Source organism: Phacochoerus africanus, chromosome 5, assembly GCF_016906955.1.
Source record: "Phacochoerus africanus isolate WHEZ1 chromosome 5, ROS_Pafr_v1, whole genome shotgun sequence".
Taxonomy (NCBI): domain Eukaryota; kingdom Metazoa; phylum Chordata; class Mammalia; order Artiodactyla; family Suidae; genus Phacochoerus; species Phacochoerus africanus.
In genome coordinates, this window is record NC_062548.1 from 43,373,381 (window position 1) to 43,389,183 (window position 15,803).

At 47.2% G+C, this 15,803-nt stretch overlaps 1 protein-coding gene across 5 annotated transcripts in view; it reads left to right on the forward strand.

The window, feature by feature from the left end:
* The window catches only part of CREBBP (CREB binding protein), a 140,328-nt gene that overhangs the window by 12,054 nt on the left and 112,471 nt on the right, over positions 1–15,803 (forward strand). For all 5 annotated transcript variants that reach the window (XM_047780672.1, XM_047780673.1, XM_047780676.1 and 2 more), the window contains exon 2: positions 13,327–14,039. In XM_047780672.1, the coding sequence (XP_047636628.1) occupies positions 13,327–14,039 (713 nt within the window). The remainder of the gene's footprint in view (positions 1–13,326; positions 14,040–15,803) is intronic.

Sequence of the window (15,803 nt, forward strand, 5' to 3'; positions counted from 1 at the left end):
TGCACAAGCAAAATTTTCTTTAAAAAGTTATGTGGGTTTTGTTTTTTTGGCTGCTCCTGTGGCATGTGGAAGTTCCTGGAACAGGGATCGAATCCAAGCCACAGCAGTGACAATGCCAGAGTCTTAACCCACTGAGCCACAAGGGAACTCCATAAAAAGTTGGGGTTTTTTGTTTGTTTTTTAAATTCTTTTGACTGAGTAACATATTTGAATGGTTCCAAAAAGTACAAAAGACCATTTAGTGAAAAGCCTTCTTCTCCTGTCCCCAGAGTCACCCAGTACCCTTCCCTACAGGCAACTGGTGTTCGTGCATGGTGTTCTGGAGATAGGCTGTGTCTATAATAAGCACATGCTTTCTCCGCTTACTCCTTTGTGTATGCTGTTCCAAACTGATAAATATCTCAAGGCTGTTGGAAGCATTACTATTTGAAGAGTAGCCTTCATTCTAAAAATCCTTTTTTAAAAATTTATTTTATTTTATTTATTTATTTTGTCTTTTTAGGGCCACACCTGCAGCATATGGAGGTTCCCAGGCTAGGGGTCTAATCGGAGCTGTAGCCACTGGCCTATGCCACAGCCACAGCAATGTGGGATCTGAGCCACGTCGATGACCTACACCATAGCTCATGGCAACACCGGATCCTTAACCCACTGAGCAAGGCCAGGGATCGAACCTGGGTCCTCATGGATGCTAGTCGGATTCGTTTCCACTGAGGCATGATGGGAACTCCCTAAAAATTCTTTTTTTTTTTAAATGGTAAAATGCTTTGGTGCTGTACTTAATTACCACAAAATGATTTTTGTGTTTTTGCTACACTTTATAAATAGGAAGAATTGAAATTTTAAAGATTAATTTCATGTCATCTTGCGTATTAGAGGCTTTATTAGTGTGGTCGTGCTGCACGTTTGTGCAGCCATGGTTCACACCAAAGGTCTGTTAATAGTTTTCCAGTTTCTGGAAAAGAGTCTTTAAACTTGTGGTTTTTATTAACCACCTTATTAGTTGACACACAAATATCTGTAGCTTAACAACTTATTTCTACACCAAGAAAGGAAAAATCAGTCTCTTGCTTGGTAGGACTTCTAAGAATATTCATATCAACTCCAGACCTTTTAGTTAATTTAATTGATTCATTGAGATAACGCAGAACACTAAAAGTGACCCAGCATCCTTGGGAGGAGGAATAGCTGAGTCCTCTGCCAGTGCCTATCTGGGGAGGGAGAGTGGTGGGTAAGAGGAAGGTAAGTTTGAGAATCTGTACATAAAAAGTTCGGAGAACAAAAATGATAATTCGATCCTTTTTAGGGATAGAAAGATATATACTGATGTGTGCATAAGAGATTTTCAGAAAGAAATCTCTGGAAATTGTTTATCTTGGGAGCGGGGGGATGGGGATGGTATGGGGGCTCTCCACTTTTCACTTGATAGTCTTCAGGATGCTTTTTTAAAAACATAAATATATTATTTTTAAAGTGAAAAACTAATTTAAAAATAAATCAGGAGTTCGTTGTGGCACAGCGGAAACGAATCCGACTAGGAGCCATGAGGTTGCAGGTTCGATCCCTGGCCTCACTCAGAAGTTAAGGTTCTGGCATTGCTGTGAGCTATGGTGTAGGTCACAGATGCAGCTCGGATCTGATGTTGCTGTGGCTGTGGTATAGGCTGGTAACTGTAGCTCTGATTGGACCCGTAGCATGGGAACCTCCATATGCTGCGGGTGCAGCCCTAAAAAAAATAAAAAATAAGATTGAAGCAAAACATCTTTAGTATTTGTGGTTATGGAATCTCTTAAGAAGTTCCCATTGTGGCTTAGCAGATTAAGAACCCGATGCTGTCTCTGAGGTTGTGGGTTCAATTCCTGGCCTCACTTAGTGGGTTAAGGATGTGGCGTGGCCACAAGCTGCACCGTCACTTGCAGGTGCGGCTCAGATCTGCTGTGGCTGTGGCTGTGGCTGTGGCGTAGGCTGGCAGCTGCAGCTCCAGTTCATCCCCTAGCGCAGGGAACTTCCAAATGGAGCAGGTGTGGCCTGAAAGAAAGAAAAAGAAAGAAGGAAAAGAGAAAGAATCTGTAAAATGGTGAGAACTAGAATTTTGGTTAATTCCTTTTGCAAAACCTTTAGACCTCTAGCAAGAAAGATTTGAACAAAGCATAAATTAACGTAGAGGTGTCATCCAAAGCTAGGAAAGTGCGATTGTGTTGTAGTGTGATGTCCAGTCATCACTTCCTTTGTTACAAGTTTTGATTTTAACAGAATCCTTTCAGTAGCGGTTTCTTCATTGATGTGCTGGAAGCTGCAAGACCTTGGCAGCCAGCTCATGTTTCTTTGAGTATATTCAAATACTGTCAGCTTTCCCAGTGCGAGCGGCCTTTATCTTTCTACTCTGTTGGATACAGAATACTATATGTAGATTGCCATGTTTCTTTAGGAAAAAATATTTTTGAAAAGTCCTTGTTTAAAGCGCTTTTTATTTTCCTGCCTTTTAAGCTCATTTGAATACTAATAATATTTTAAACTAATATTGAACCCATTCATATTTCATCCTCAATCTTTAAACACTCCAGCTGAAACCAGGAGCATCTATCTGGAAGCATTCCAGGTGGTATCACCTGGGCCTGGACACCCTAGGGGTTGCCTTTTAAAAATCAGTTTATTTAATTACTTAAAGGAGTCGTTCACTCACTCATGTGGTTCAAAAATCAGAGGATACAGAGCTATGGGGTGAGAGCCCCATTCCTCCCCCTGCTTGTTCTCTCCTCCAGGGTTCATCTCTTAAGCAGACAGCCTGTTCTTAGCTCCCTTGCCCCCTTCCCACCTTTTCCTTCCTCCCGGAGGTCGCTTCCTCCCCCTGGCTGTGCACGCCTGTGCAGAGTGGGATGCAGCGCTTCCTCGTCATCTCTTTCTAGAGTTGCTGGTTCTCCGCTATGTGAGATGTGCCGTGGTGGTTTAATCTCTTCCCCACTGATGGACGTTTAGTCTATTTCCAGTCGTGTCCCTCACAAGCAGTGCTTTAATGAATAGCTCTGCATAGTTATGTGTTCATCTGCAGAAAAAAATCCTAAATGTGGAATTAATGATTAAAAGGAATATGCATTTGCAGAGTTGTGGCTAAGAGTCCAACTAGGAACCATGAGGTTGTGGGTTCGATCCCTGGTCTTGCTCAGTGGGTTAAGCACCTGGTGTGGCCGTGAGCTTTGGTGTAGGTTGCAGACGCGGCTCTGATCCTGTGTTGCTTGGGTCTGGCGTAGGCCGGCGGCTACAGCTCTGATTAGACCCCTAGCCTAGGAATCTCCATATGGCGCGGGAGCAGCCTGAGAAAAGGCAAAAAATAAATAAATAAATAAATAAAAGGACTATGCATTTGTAATTTTGATCATATTGTCAGATTGTCCTCCCAAAGCTTATATGTTTGTAGATTCTTAAAGCCTTAAAAGCTGCACCCTTCAAGCCAGCATAGACAAATCGCTGGGTATTTTTGTGTATAGTTATTAATATAGTCAATAAATACTCAAGTTATTCTTCAGCTTGTGACTTTCCATCATTTTGTACCTCGCAATTGCTTGTGATTTATCTGTAATTTTATGGCATACTTTTTTCTTCTTTTAAGACTGTATTTATTTGACCATGCCCACAGCATGTGGAAGTTCCTGGGCCAGGGACCAAACCTGTGCCACAGCAGTGACCAGAGCCACTGCAGTGACAACACCAGGTCCTTGACGTGCTGCACGACCAGGGAACTCCCAAGACTTAATTTTTTAAGAGCATTTTCAGTTTCACAGCAAAGTTGAAGGGAAGGTACAGGGATTTCCCCTGTACTCCCTGTCCCCACACATGCACAGCCTCCTCCAATATCAGTATCCCCCACCAGATGAAATATTTGATATGATTGATGAACCTACAGTGGCACATCATAATGATCCCGAGTCCACAGTTCATCTTAGGGTTCACTCTTGGTTTGTGTATTTTGTTTGTGTATTTTGTGTATTTTGACAAATGTGTAATGGCAGGTATTCATCATCAGAACAGCGTATTTTCGGTGCCTTAAAAATCTTCTGTCTTCCTCCCGTCCATCCCCCCCACCAAAAAAACCCCCACAGACTCCTGGCCATCAGTGATTATTTTTACTATCTCCATAATTTTGCCTTTGCCAGAATGTCACGTAATTGAAATTAGGTAGTCTGTCTTTTCAGATTGGCTTCTTTTTTTTTTTTAATTTTAATTTTTTTTTCAGAGTAGAGTTGATTTACAATGTTGTGCAGCTTCTTTTTTGTCCCCCCGCCCCTTTTCTTTTTATAGCTGCATCTGTGGCAAATGGAAGTTCCTAGGCCAGGGGCCGAATCTGCAGTTGCAGGCCTGCATCACAGCCACGGCAACCCATGGATCAAACCTGCATCTTCACAGAGACTGTGTTGGGATCTTAACCCCCTGAGCCACAGCAGGAACTCCACGTGCAGCTTCTTTCTCTTAGTAATATGTATTTAAGTTGACTCCACATCTTTTCATGGCCTGATAGTTCATTTTTGTTTAGTGCCGAATAGCATTCCATTGTCTGGATGTTGGCGTGCGTTTTGGACTTAACGCGTCCATTTCCTCTCTCAGAGCCCACACACCTCCACATGCTGTCCACTGACACCTCTGCGTCTGGAGTCAGATCTTTCCACTTTGTCCTGACTTGATGTTACAGCCTGCCGGTGACAGCTCCCAGCATTTGGGGCAGAGGACCCAGTCTCTGGAGTGTCCACTTGCTGTGGTCACGGGGTCTGAGATGGCCCAGCACTGGGGTCTGAGGTTGCTTCTGCAGAGTCTGAATCCTAGCTCAGCCCCCACATTCCTCCTCTAGGACTTTGACGGGTTTGCAGGATGGATGGGCAGTGCTCCGCCTGGTCCCAGTGGCCCTCTCAGCCACTGAGACGTGGCGGGGAACAGTGACCCCCTTTTTACTCCAAACCGTCTGATTTCCGTTTGGGGTTTCTGGGTGGTTAATGGTTGGTCTCGTGGTGGCTGCTGCTGTGACAGTACCTTCTTCCCCAGCTTTGTTCCACGAAGGCTTTTCTCCACCCTTCAGGGCTGAGGGAGGCGGCACACAGACCACATTTGGGAAACTTTTAAACTGTCCTGGCTTTCTGGGAATGGCACTTCCTGGGAACTTCTGAGAACATCACAGGAAGATAAGAGGCTGGCTGCTCTTCTGGGTCTCTCCTGATTTCGGACCCAGTGTGACAGAGAACTTCCACTCAGGGCTGTCTTCTAATCCTCGGCGGGCAGACTTTTATGCACGTCTCAAGTCGTCCTGGTCAGCCCTGCAAGGAGCGAAGGCCTGACAGCGGGGCTTGCTCCCACGGAGGAAGGCCTGGGAGGAGGTGGGCCGCTCAGCCAAGCCCACGTTGACTCTTGCGCAGACAGGGATCTGGAGAAAGCGGGGGCGTTGTTGTTGTTGTTCACTAAGTAAGATCACTCTTCAGCATCAAGTAAAACCTCATTATTCTGCACTCATTTATGCACCTGCATGAAAGAAGCCTGAATCACAGAAGATTTTAGTAGGAATTTGCTTTAATTCTTTCCTAATAGTTATTGTAAAAAAGGTAAATAAAGGTTAGATATCTTTTAGGAACTCGATGAAATGCCTAGATGAAATTTATTTGTAATGGCATAAATGCCAATAAAATAGAGCTTTTTCTTTTCCTTTTCCTCTTAATAAAATTTTTTTACTTTAATTCTCTATTGTTGGAGAGTTGTGCCATTATCTGCATAATCCCCAAGAATTTTCAAAGCAAAGTAAGCTTTAGTTCTCTAGTAGAATCATCAGAGATTATCAGGGCTTTACCGCGTAGAAAAGACGGTTGTTGGCACGGTCCCTGCACCAGGCGTAGCGTGTGTCGTTCAGTCCTCATAGCAGCTCTGGAAGATGGGGCAGTGACAGTGATGATAACTTATGTTTATGGAGCCCTTACCACACGCCATGCTAAGTGCTGTGTACACATTGTGTGGTTTAATTCTTTCACCAGTGACCCTGCAGGCAGATACTATTTTCTTTCCTTTTTCTTTTCTTCTCTTTTTACAGCCGCACCTGTGGCATACAGAAGTTCCCAGGCTAGGGGTTGATCGGAGCTGCAGCTGCCGGCCTACACCACAGCCACAGCAACACCGGATCCGAGCTGCACCTGCACCAGCAGTACTGGATACCTAACCAGGGATCGAACCCACATGCTCATGGACACTACATCGGGTTCTTAACCCACTGAGTCACAACGGGAACTCCACAGATAGTATCTTCATTTCTAGTTTAGAGCGGAGGAAGCACACACAGAGAGGAGGTGGTGGTAAGTGTTGGACCTGAATTAATACCTAGCTGAGTACTTTTCTCACTGCCCCACACTGCTTCCTGTCTGGTCAGCGTCTAATTAGTAATATATTAATAAATGTGCCAGAGAAGTCTAGAATGGTCTCCAGGTCATCCAAGGCTCATAACCCTGTGAAAAATGTGGACATTCTGTGGAGTCTTCATCTTCAGATGTGAGCTTTTTTGAAAGGCATCACCCTTTTTGGATCAAGTTTGCTTGCTTTTTATTTTTTTTTGAATTCAGTTTTGACTTAGGAATTGACCATTCTTTCTGTAAATTCTTACAAGATTAGTGAATAAAAGTGCTCAGCTTTTGAGAGCTCTCAAGATAAGAGTTTTTAGGGCCGTACCTGAGGCATATGGAAGTTCCTAGGCTAGGGGTCATGTTGGAGCTGTGGTCGCTGGCCTACACCTCAGCCGCAGCAACTTGGGGTATGAGCTGCATCTGCGGCCTACGCCACAGCTCACGGCAACGCCAGATCCTTAACCCACTGAGCGAGGCCAGGGATTGAACCCACATTCTCATGGATACTGTGTCAGGTTCTTTTCCACTGAGCCACTACAGGAACTCCCAGTAGTCATGGTTATAGTACAAGTAATGCCAAGGAAAATCTAGAGAAATTCTGGGGGGAAAATGAAAGCAGCCCTTTTTCACAGGGAATAAGGGCCCTGGAGAGAAGTGGGGGTGAGCGGGGAAGAGAAGACACCTCTGGGAGGGGAGTTTCCTGCTCGGAAGGAGGGGCTTGGGAACACAGAACAGCATCTAAACTCGTACGTCGTGTGTTTCACACACTGCCATCTCTCCTCCATCATGAGTTTTAATCTTTGCATCAACCATAGGATAGCGGGTCCTTGATGCTGAGGTCTAGCCAGAGAGTGAAATAGACTTGGCTGTTTCCTGGAAGATAGAGAGGCAGCCTTAATTAAGGAGGGATAGAGAGGAGTTCCCGTCGGGGCTCAGTGGTTAACGAATCCGACTAGGAACCAGGAGGTTTCGGGTTCGGTCCCTGGCCTTGCTCAGTGGGTTAATAAGGATCCGGCACTGCCGTGAGCTGTGTAGGTTGCAGACGCGGCTTGGATCTGGTGTTGCTGTGGCTCTGGCGTAGGCTGGCGGCTACAGCTCCAATTCGACCCCTAGCCTGGGAACCTCCATATGCTGCAGAAGCGGCCCTAGAAATGGCAAAAAGAAAAAAAGAGAGAGAGAGGTAAAGAAAAGGATGAGTAGAACAATGTAACATTTCAAGAGGCTTTTATTCTCTTTGTTTCTGTTTTAGGAAAGTAGTAATAACTGTTAAGATGACTGCTGGATATCTTTGGCTAGACGAGTAACTTGTAAAAATCGATACTGTGTATCCTCTGTAGCTGGTACTCTTCCCTGTAATTCCTTCTCTCAACCTCCCCATGTTTGTTAAGGACCTCATATATGCCAGACATTGTACGGTAGGCACTGGGTAGACAGGATCCCTGCTTTGGTGGTACTTACAGCCTCGTGAGTTCTAAGAGGAAGTTGATGGTATGATTTTAAGACTCACTCATTATGTCTGTAGAGTGTGGAGGAGTTCCTACTTCTGGCCAATAACACAAAGTGTGATATACTGGTTTGTTCACATGTTGACAGAAAAATCAATTCTGTCAGTGCAGAGAATTTGGGGCTCCTAATGCAGTTCAAAGGAGAAAATAGAGTATTAGGACAAAACGGGGGAGAATTCAGGAAACCTGAAGGGGAGAGTGTTTCTACATGGTTTGTTTAGCTCATGCATTTGGAAAAATTCTTCAGGCAATACTGGTTTCAGATGCTCTTGGTCAGAGTGAGTTAGTCACTTGCCTAGTATTTGGTTTTATAAAAGGAGAAGCCTTTTTCAGCATACCTGAGAGTCGTTCGTGCCCTATTTTAAGGGAAGGTGAAATATCGACTTCCAATGGTGATGAAAGAGGATGAATCTTAGGGCCTGTGTGGGATGCCCTTGTCTTCCAGGGCTCAGCAGTGACCGTCCCCTGGACAGTGTGTCTCTGGTCTGAAGCGAAGTGTCCTCGTGGTTGTGTGTAGGGCTGAGGCCCAGAGGGGGCCTGGAACCTGGCAGAGCTGGTGGGGGGCGGCTCCCCTCACTCCATCCCCCTTCTTCTCCAAATGCCTTCAACCAAGAAAAGTGATTTGTGGTTCCTCAGGGAGCTGGTGACTGGAAGCGTTCTCCCCCCAATGCGTAAAGTTCCTGGCTGGCAGCCAGGAAGCCCGTCAAAGAGAGAAAATTCCTGTTCCTGGCCACGGAAGCATGACAGGCTGTTTGTTGTGTGACAAGGCAGGTCTTCCGCTAAGGGTGAACCCCTGGAAGGCAGGGTGGGGTCCACACATCCCATTCCGCCTCAACTTTGTCATCTCCCGGGTCTGTCCCCTGGTGACTTGGTGGAGAGAAAGGAGTTTACCTGGGCTTGAAAGTGCTAGTGCTCAGTCTTGAATTGTAGGCACTTCCAATGGTTCAGATTGGTGTTGCCCAACCTGTGTGTTGGGACACAGCTGTGTTATGTTGCAATAGCCTGGCTTTCCTGTTTTGTTCTCCTCTATGAATGTTTCGTTTTGAGTTAGAGAATAGGGGATCCTGGTGAGAAAGAGGGTGATGGTGTGATTAGGGATATGCCTTCCACAAGCTCTCCATAACCCATCTTGTCTTAAAAAAAAAAGAAAGAAAAGAAAAGCCCTGCTTGATATATGTGGTTGTGTACACATTCACGTGTGTTTGGACTGGGTAGGTGACGACATAGAATTAGTCAACCCTCTGCACCCCAACAGCTGTGAGATGTGCTTGTGCTGAAACCGGATGCGAAAAAGTGGTCAAGGTGGACCAAATGTGGCGACCAGTAAAAACCAAAACATAATAAGCCTGCCTCAGCCATAAAAGGTAGTGTGCATTTGGACTAGAACAAGAGTCAGTGTGAGAGTGGCAGGGTGGTGGGTGAATTTTTAACGGTTAAGACAGGTTTTGTGCGGGATAGAATGAAATAACCAGTATCCTTGGCCCCAAGCGCTCTATTCCTGTGTTCGTGGTGCAGTCTCGGGGTTCCCTGTCCCTGTTTTATGCAGAGATTAACACGGGGCTCATGATTCAGCCAGGATTTGAACTTGTGTTCCGCTTCCGAGGGTTCTTTTTGAATTTCCAGTTCCAATTTCAATTTGTACACCGCACTAGGGACCCTGGCGTTGACCCTGCTGTGTTTGACTGTTCTTCTGGATTTACCTTCTGTTGTCCTGGCTTGTCTGCCCTCTTCCTAGGAAGCGTTTCAGGACTCTTGGAAAAGCCAGTCAGGGGAGAGGCAGCAGGTTGTTCCAAGCATTAAATGCACAGTGTCTGTAGCTGTCTTCCCTCTGGTTTATAGTGCTTGACATTTCACCCCCCTTGGCACATAGGAAGGACACCTGACCTCTGTCAGAGGCTTCCATTTTTTGGTTTCAATGGAGTTTCGTTTTTGTGTTCATAGATTAAGAAATATTGCATTAGGCATTCCTGTTGTGGCTCAGACGAAACGAACCCAACTAGGATCCACGAGGATGGGGGTTTGATCCCTGATCTCTCTCAGTGGGTTACGGATCCGGCATTGCCGTGAGCTGCAGTGTACATTGCAGACACGGCTTGGATCCCGGGTTGCTGTGGCTGTGGTGCAGGCCAGCAGCTACAGCTCCAATTCGACTCCTAGCCTGGGCACTTCCATATGCTATAGGTTTGGGCCTAGAAAGCAACAAAAAAAAAAAAAAAGAGAGAGAAATATTGCATTAAACACACACACATTGATTCTTTTAAAGAGTATTGAGTAAACACTTGTGTACATGTGGACAGAACCTTGGGAAGGCAACAGATAAAGATATTGGTTATGTTGGAGGGTTGTTATCATTTGTTTTGCACTTTACTTCATGTGATCTTTGTATCTGGAGACGTTAGTGAGCGTCCAGGTTCAGGACAGCACAGAAGCATTAAAGCTCTGGCATGGAACCGCCAAGCCCGGGGCAGCACGAGAGCCGGTAGTTGCCAGCAGCAAGCCCCGGTTTCCCCAGAGCCGTCTGCTGCGTCCTGGAGTCAAGCCCTGTTGTCTCTTTATAGTTAAGTGTCCTGTCACCACGAGGAAGCTACTGCAGATTGAGGGACATTCTGCAAAACAACAGGCCTGTGTCAAGGAACCTTTCTAGGATGAAGGAAAAGCCAGAGACACAACACCTGAGCCACTGGGATCTTAAGTTGGAGTTTGGATCGGGAAAAATAAGTGTGATAAAGGGCGCTGTTGGGACAACGGGCCAGCTTGGAGTAGGGGCAGTCAGCGTGTTAAGTGTTGTATCAGCGCTGCGTGTCCGGGCTTGCGTGCGGGAGGCTCGGGGCGGAGCGCTGGGCGGGCGGGGGAGAGAGAGGCTCACGTCCCCTGCAGCCGCTCTCTCTCGGCTTCTGCACAGCAGGGGGGTTGGGTCCACTCGCGGGGCGTCTCTGGCGCCTTACGGCCCGGCAGGAAGGCGCAGGTGTGTGTCCGCCGCGGGGTGGGAGGCGGGTGCATAGAGAGGACCCGGCGGCTGAGGAGGGGCTGCTCCGTGCAGCCGGGTGGCTGGAGCGTCCGCACCCAGGCTTCGCCGTTTCGCCGCCGCCGAGGGAGGGCCGGGCCTGGGCTCGTCGGGACTGGGAGAGCGCGCCTCCGACAGAGGGCTGGCCGCCCGCGATTGGGACCCGCTGCCTTGTGGCCCAAGGTGGGCCGCGTTGGGAGGTGCCCGGGAAGAAGGGCGGGGACGTGGGCAGGGGCCACGTCCTGATGGCTGCCTTTGCTGTGGGAGGGAGTTTGCACGCCATCCGTCTACGTGCTGGGCATAGCAAGAGGCCTTCAGCTGCAAGCACCCGTAAGCTCCAGCTGGAGCGGCTTCAATGCTAGGAGGCGTGTTTTCTGTCGTGACTGCAAGTCTGCAGGGTTGGGTGACTTAGCCCAGAGGTGCCTTCAGGAACCTAGGCACTTGGTATTTTTGCTGCAGCCGTCCTTAGGGTATGAAGGCTGTCCCTTATCCTGGCTGAAGAAGGTGGCCACAGACCCCTGTGCAATCTAGTGAGGAGAAAGGAGGTCTATTTCTGAGTGTCCCTTAGCCACTAAGAAGGGAAATGGCCATTCTGCCGTCAGTTCCCTTGGGTGGGTGGTGTCACCTGTGAGAGGAAGGTGAGTACAGTGCTCCTTCGCCAGAAAGGTGCTGCCCTTCCTGGGAGGAGCACGGGGCAGCCAGCTGACAGGGTTGTTGGGGAACCAGTCGTTGGGATCTGCACCTTGGAGAAAAGGATTTTCACTTTCCTAAAAGTGGGTGTTGGGAGGGGGAGTGTCCTTGTTAAAAAAAAAAAAAGCCACATACACACCCCACCCCACCATCTTCCCAGTACGAATGTTTCTGGCGTATTACTTTTCTGCTCCTGCCCATACGCCCGTCCTCTGATGCTAGTCTCCCTCTGTGTGCCGTCTTGCATGCAGTTCCTCCTGCATGTTTTACTTGTCATATGTTTCCCTCTGTTTCTCCAGTCTTCGTAATTATTTTCACAGGTGTATAATGTTTTATGATATTAAGCAGCAGTTAAGCCTCTCTTACTGGGCATCAGTAATAATAGCGAATACGTGTGGAACACTTACCACCCACAGGCCCTGTTTAAGAGCATTACTTTGATTAATTTTCATTTAGTCATCACAACAACCCTGGGAGCTATAGTAGCCATTGTCACTCCCGATTTCTAAATGAGGAAACAGACACAGAAAGTCTAAGTAACCTCCCCAAGGTCACACAGCTAATAAGTGGGGAGCCAGAGGCGAAGCTGGCAGTCAGACACTGGCATTCAGTTGGGGTCTCGAGCCGTGAGAACCACTAGGTTCAGCTGCCTCTGGGTGTTGTTTGCACTTGTTTGAGTCACGAATAATTTTACGATGAATGTATTTTTGCATGTCTTGTCCTTTGCACTCGTACTTCCAGCCAGGTTGTTGTGCGTGTGAGCAGTGCATGATGAGCACGGGACTAGAGGTGGCGTGTAAAGTCCGCACGAGAGAAACGTTACTTTGAGAGGGACCTGCAAGAAGGGGCTGCTTTAATTTTTATGTTTGATTACTGGGAAGGATGATCTCTTTTGTTTATTGTTCTATCTTTCTTCATGATACTTACCTGCTCATGTCCTTTGTCCTTTGTGCATTTATTCTTGGAGTCAGTGTGCTTTGCATCTTTTTGTAAAATTGACTTTAAGCCTCTCTGCATGATTCAAGAATTTTTTAAGCTCCTATTTTCTTTTACTCATAACTGTTTTTAGGTTCTATGTATGTCTTTATTTCCTGTAGCTTCAACACTTTGAGAAATCTCATTTTCTATTAAGGCTAGCTTTTTTTAAGGTAATTTAATTTTTAACTATGTAATTACATAAGGTTAGGCTTGACTTTAATTTCCCAAAATTGCTATTAATCTAACCTGATGCCCGATTACTTTTTTACAGAAATACATTCTTAAAAGTATTTTAGCATCATCATTCAGTGAACTTGTTAACTTCCCATTGTTTTCCTTTAATTTGTCTGCATTTGCCTTATATCACACTACTTAATTACTGTTTTAGAATACATGATAAAATCTGTCATTTTAGGTAGCCCTCCTCTCATCTCTGTTTCACTTTGAAAAATACCCTTCCTGCTTTTATCTTCCCAAATGAACTTTCAGGTCATTTCGATGTTACTCTTTTTTTTTTTTTTTTTTTTTTTGGCTGCATCCACAGCATGTGGAAGTTCCCAGGCCAGGCTCAAACCTGCACCACAGCAGGGACCCAAGCCCCTGCAGTGGCAATGCTGGATCCTTCACCCACTGTGCCGTGAGACAACACTCTTGATGTTACTTTTGAGACGTGCTAGTGTTCCGTGTTCTGTGCCCCTTTAGGTTAAGATCATACTCATACATGACAGTAGGAGAGCTGTTATGGTTGTTTAGGTTCTCATTTCTATTTCTGTTTAATTTCTAGATTTTGGATCATTGTTTGACTTGGAAAATGATCTTCCCGATGAGCTGATCCCCAATGGAGGAGAATTAGGCCTTTTAAACAGTGGGAACCTTGTTCCAGATGCTGCTTCCAAACATAAACAACTGTCAGAGCTTCTGCGAGGAGGCAGCAGCTCTAGTATCAACCCAGGAATAGGAAATGTGAGTGCCAGCAGCCCCGTGCAGCAAGGCCTCGGAGGCCAGGCCCAGGGGCAGCCGAACAGTGCGAACATGGCCAGTCTGGGTGCCATGGGCAAGAGCCCTCTGAACCAGGGAGATTCTTCCGCCCCTAACCTGCCCAAACAGGCAGCCAGCACCTCTGGGCCCACTCCCCCTGCTTCCCAAGCACTGAATCCGCAAGCACAAAAGCAAGTGGGGCTGGTGACCAGCAGCCCTGCCACGTCGCAGACGGGACCTGGGATCTGCATGAATGCTAACTTCAACCAGACCCACCCAGGCCTCCTCAATAGTAACTCTGGCCATAGTTTAATGAACCAGGCCCAGCAGGGGCAGGCGCAAGTCATGAATGGATCTCTTGGGGCTGCTGGCAGAGGAAGAGGAGCTGGAATGCCATACCCTGCTCCGGCCATGCAGGGGGCCACCAGCAGCGTGCTGGCTGAGACGTTAACGCAAGTGTCACCACAAATGGCCAGTCACGCAGGCCTGAACACAGCGCAGACCGGAGGCATGACCAAGGTAAGTGAGCCTCTGGGCTTTGAATGCTTCCTCCTGAGCAGGGCCGCGCACCTGTCCTCCTGCAGCCTCTCCTCCTGCGCCTCCCACCTGGAAGAGCCTCGCCGGGTATTCTGAGCCCTTCTCTCCAGGGTACAGATCACTGCCCTGTGTCTTTATGATGGGAATTCTTGAAGAAGCCAGCGGTAGGGTAACCTTCACAGCAAACAGTTGAAAACAGGGAATGAGTGGAGACTGACAGCCACTTTTAAACCTCTGAGGAGAATGTGTGCAAATAGGACCACATGGTTCAGAGAAGCAGCTTCTGCTGGGAATCAGCTTTTTGTGGCATCCATGAACCTAAAAAAGGCTCTTTACCTCCGCTTCACGCAGCCGACCAGGTTCCTGCTCCCTGTGCTTTTCCCTTTTTACAGCCAAACGGTGGAATATCTTTTGTCACAGTCTCTGTTTTCCCAGTGAAGAAGCCGGGTTCCAAGTTGGTCAGCTACCCGCCTTAACAGGGAAGAGGGGGCATGGCAGAGCCGGGGGCATCACTGGACTTTGGGTCCTACGAGAAACTCAGAGTAATGGTTCTCACTGTGGGGTTCCCAGACTAGCAGCATCACCGGCACCCAGGAGCTTGGTAGAGGTGCACAGCTCCCGACTGCAGGTGGTGTGAGGCCTGTGCAGGGTTGAGAGCTCTGCTCCAGGGAAAGAGCTTCCAGCTGGTATGTAGGGTAGGCACTGAATGTGGGGAACCGGGCAGTCGGGTGGTCAGGTAGATGGGAGACCCCTGGCAGAGTGAGAGCTGATAAGAGACGAAAGCGTGGGACTGATCCCACCGAAGCGCCAGGCACCGAGATGTGCTGAGACAGAGGCTTCTCCGGTGCAGCCACCAGTACCCGTGTTTCAGGCAGCATTTGGTGCAGCAAATTCTAGATCACTAAGACAGTGTGGGCTGTTGTTTGGATTTGATCAGTCCCAAACTAGGGGAAGGCAGAAGTAAAAGTAGAGGACAGTTTTCCCACAAGGCTGATGCGAGCGCTGGGTCGTAGTTACAGACCCTGTGACTGGCTCAGGTCGCAGAGGGTTTTGTTTTGTTTTGTTTTTTTTGGCTGCACTTGAGGTGTGCGGAAGTTCCCAGGACAGGAATGGAACTGGAGCTGCAACAGTGACAACGCTGGATCTTAACCTACTAGGCCACCATGAAACTCCTAGAAGGTTTAAGAAATAAGTGTGAAGTAATTCCCGACATTAAAGTTGCATTTGTCTCCTTTGAAGTATTATTAAGGGGAAATGTGAACTTCAGTTTTAGTTGTCCCTGGATTTGAAGAGGCGTCTGTGCGTGCATGAACCTTTTAGAATTGGACCGAGCGGAGATTTCTGTGGGTTTAGGGCTTCTCGAATAGGTGGATATCTTTTCCTTCCTGATTCACTTATCACCCTGCCCCACACTGTTACAGAAAACTATTTTGGGGAATTTGTCATATGCAGAGGTAGACATAGAACCCTTGATTAATTTAAAAAAGTTATTGACGGCCCCAGGGAGATTTCTTTAAAATGTGGATTATGTCTGTCAGTATTCGCCACATGAAATACTAGAACAGAGTTTAAAACACAAGCAGACGTTCCGTTAGCATTGAGGACAGTGATGCCACGTGTTACAGCCTCTGGAGAACTCCTCTCTGTTCCAGTGAGAGAATGAGAACAAAAAGAGCAAATAACGTCTTCATGGTTTATGAAAATAGTTTTGACATTTTGGTCCCTGAAAGGGTCTGAGTCCCTCAT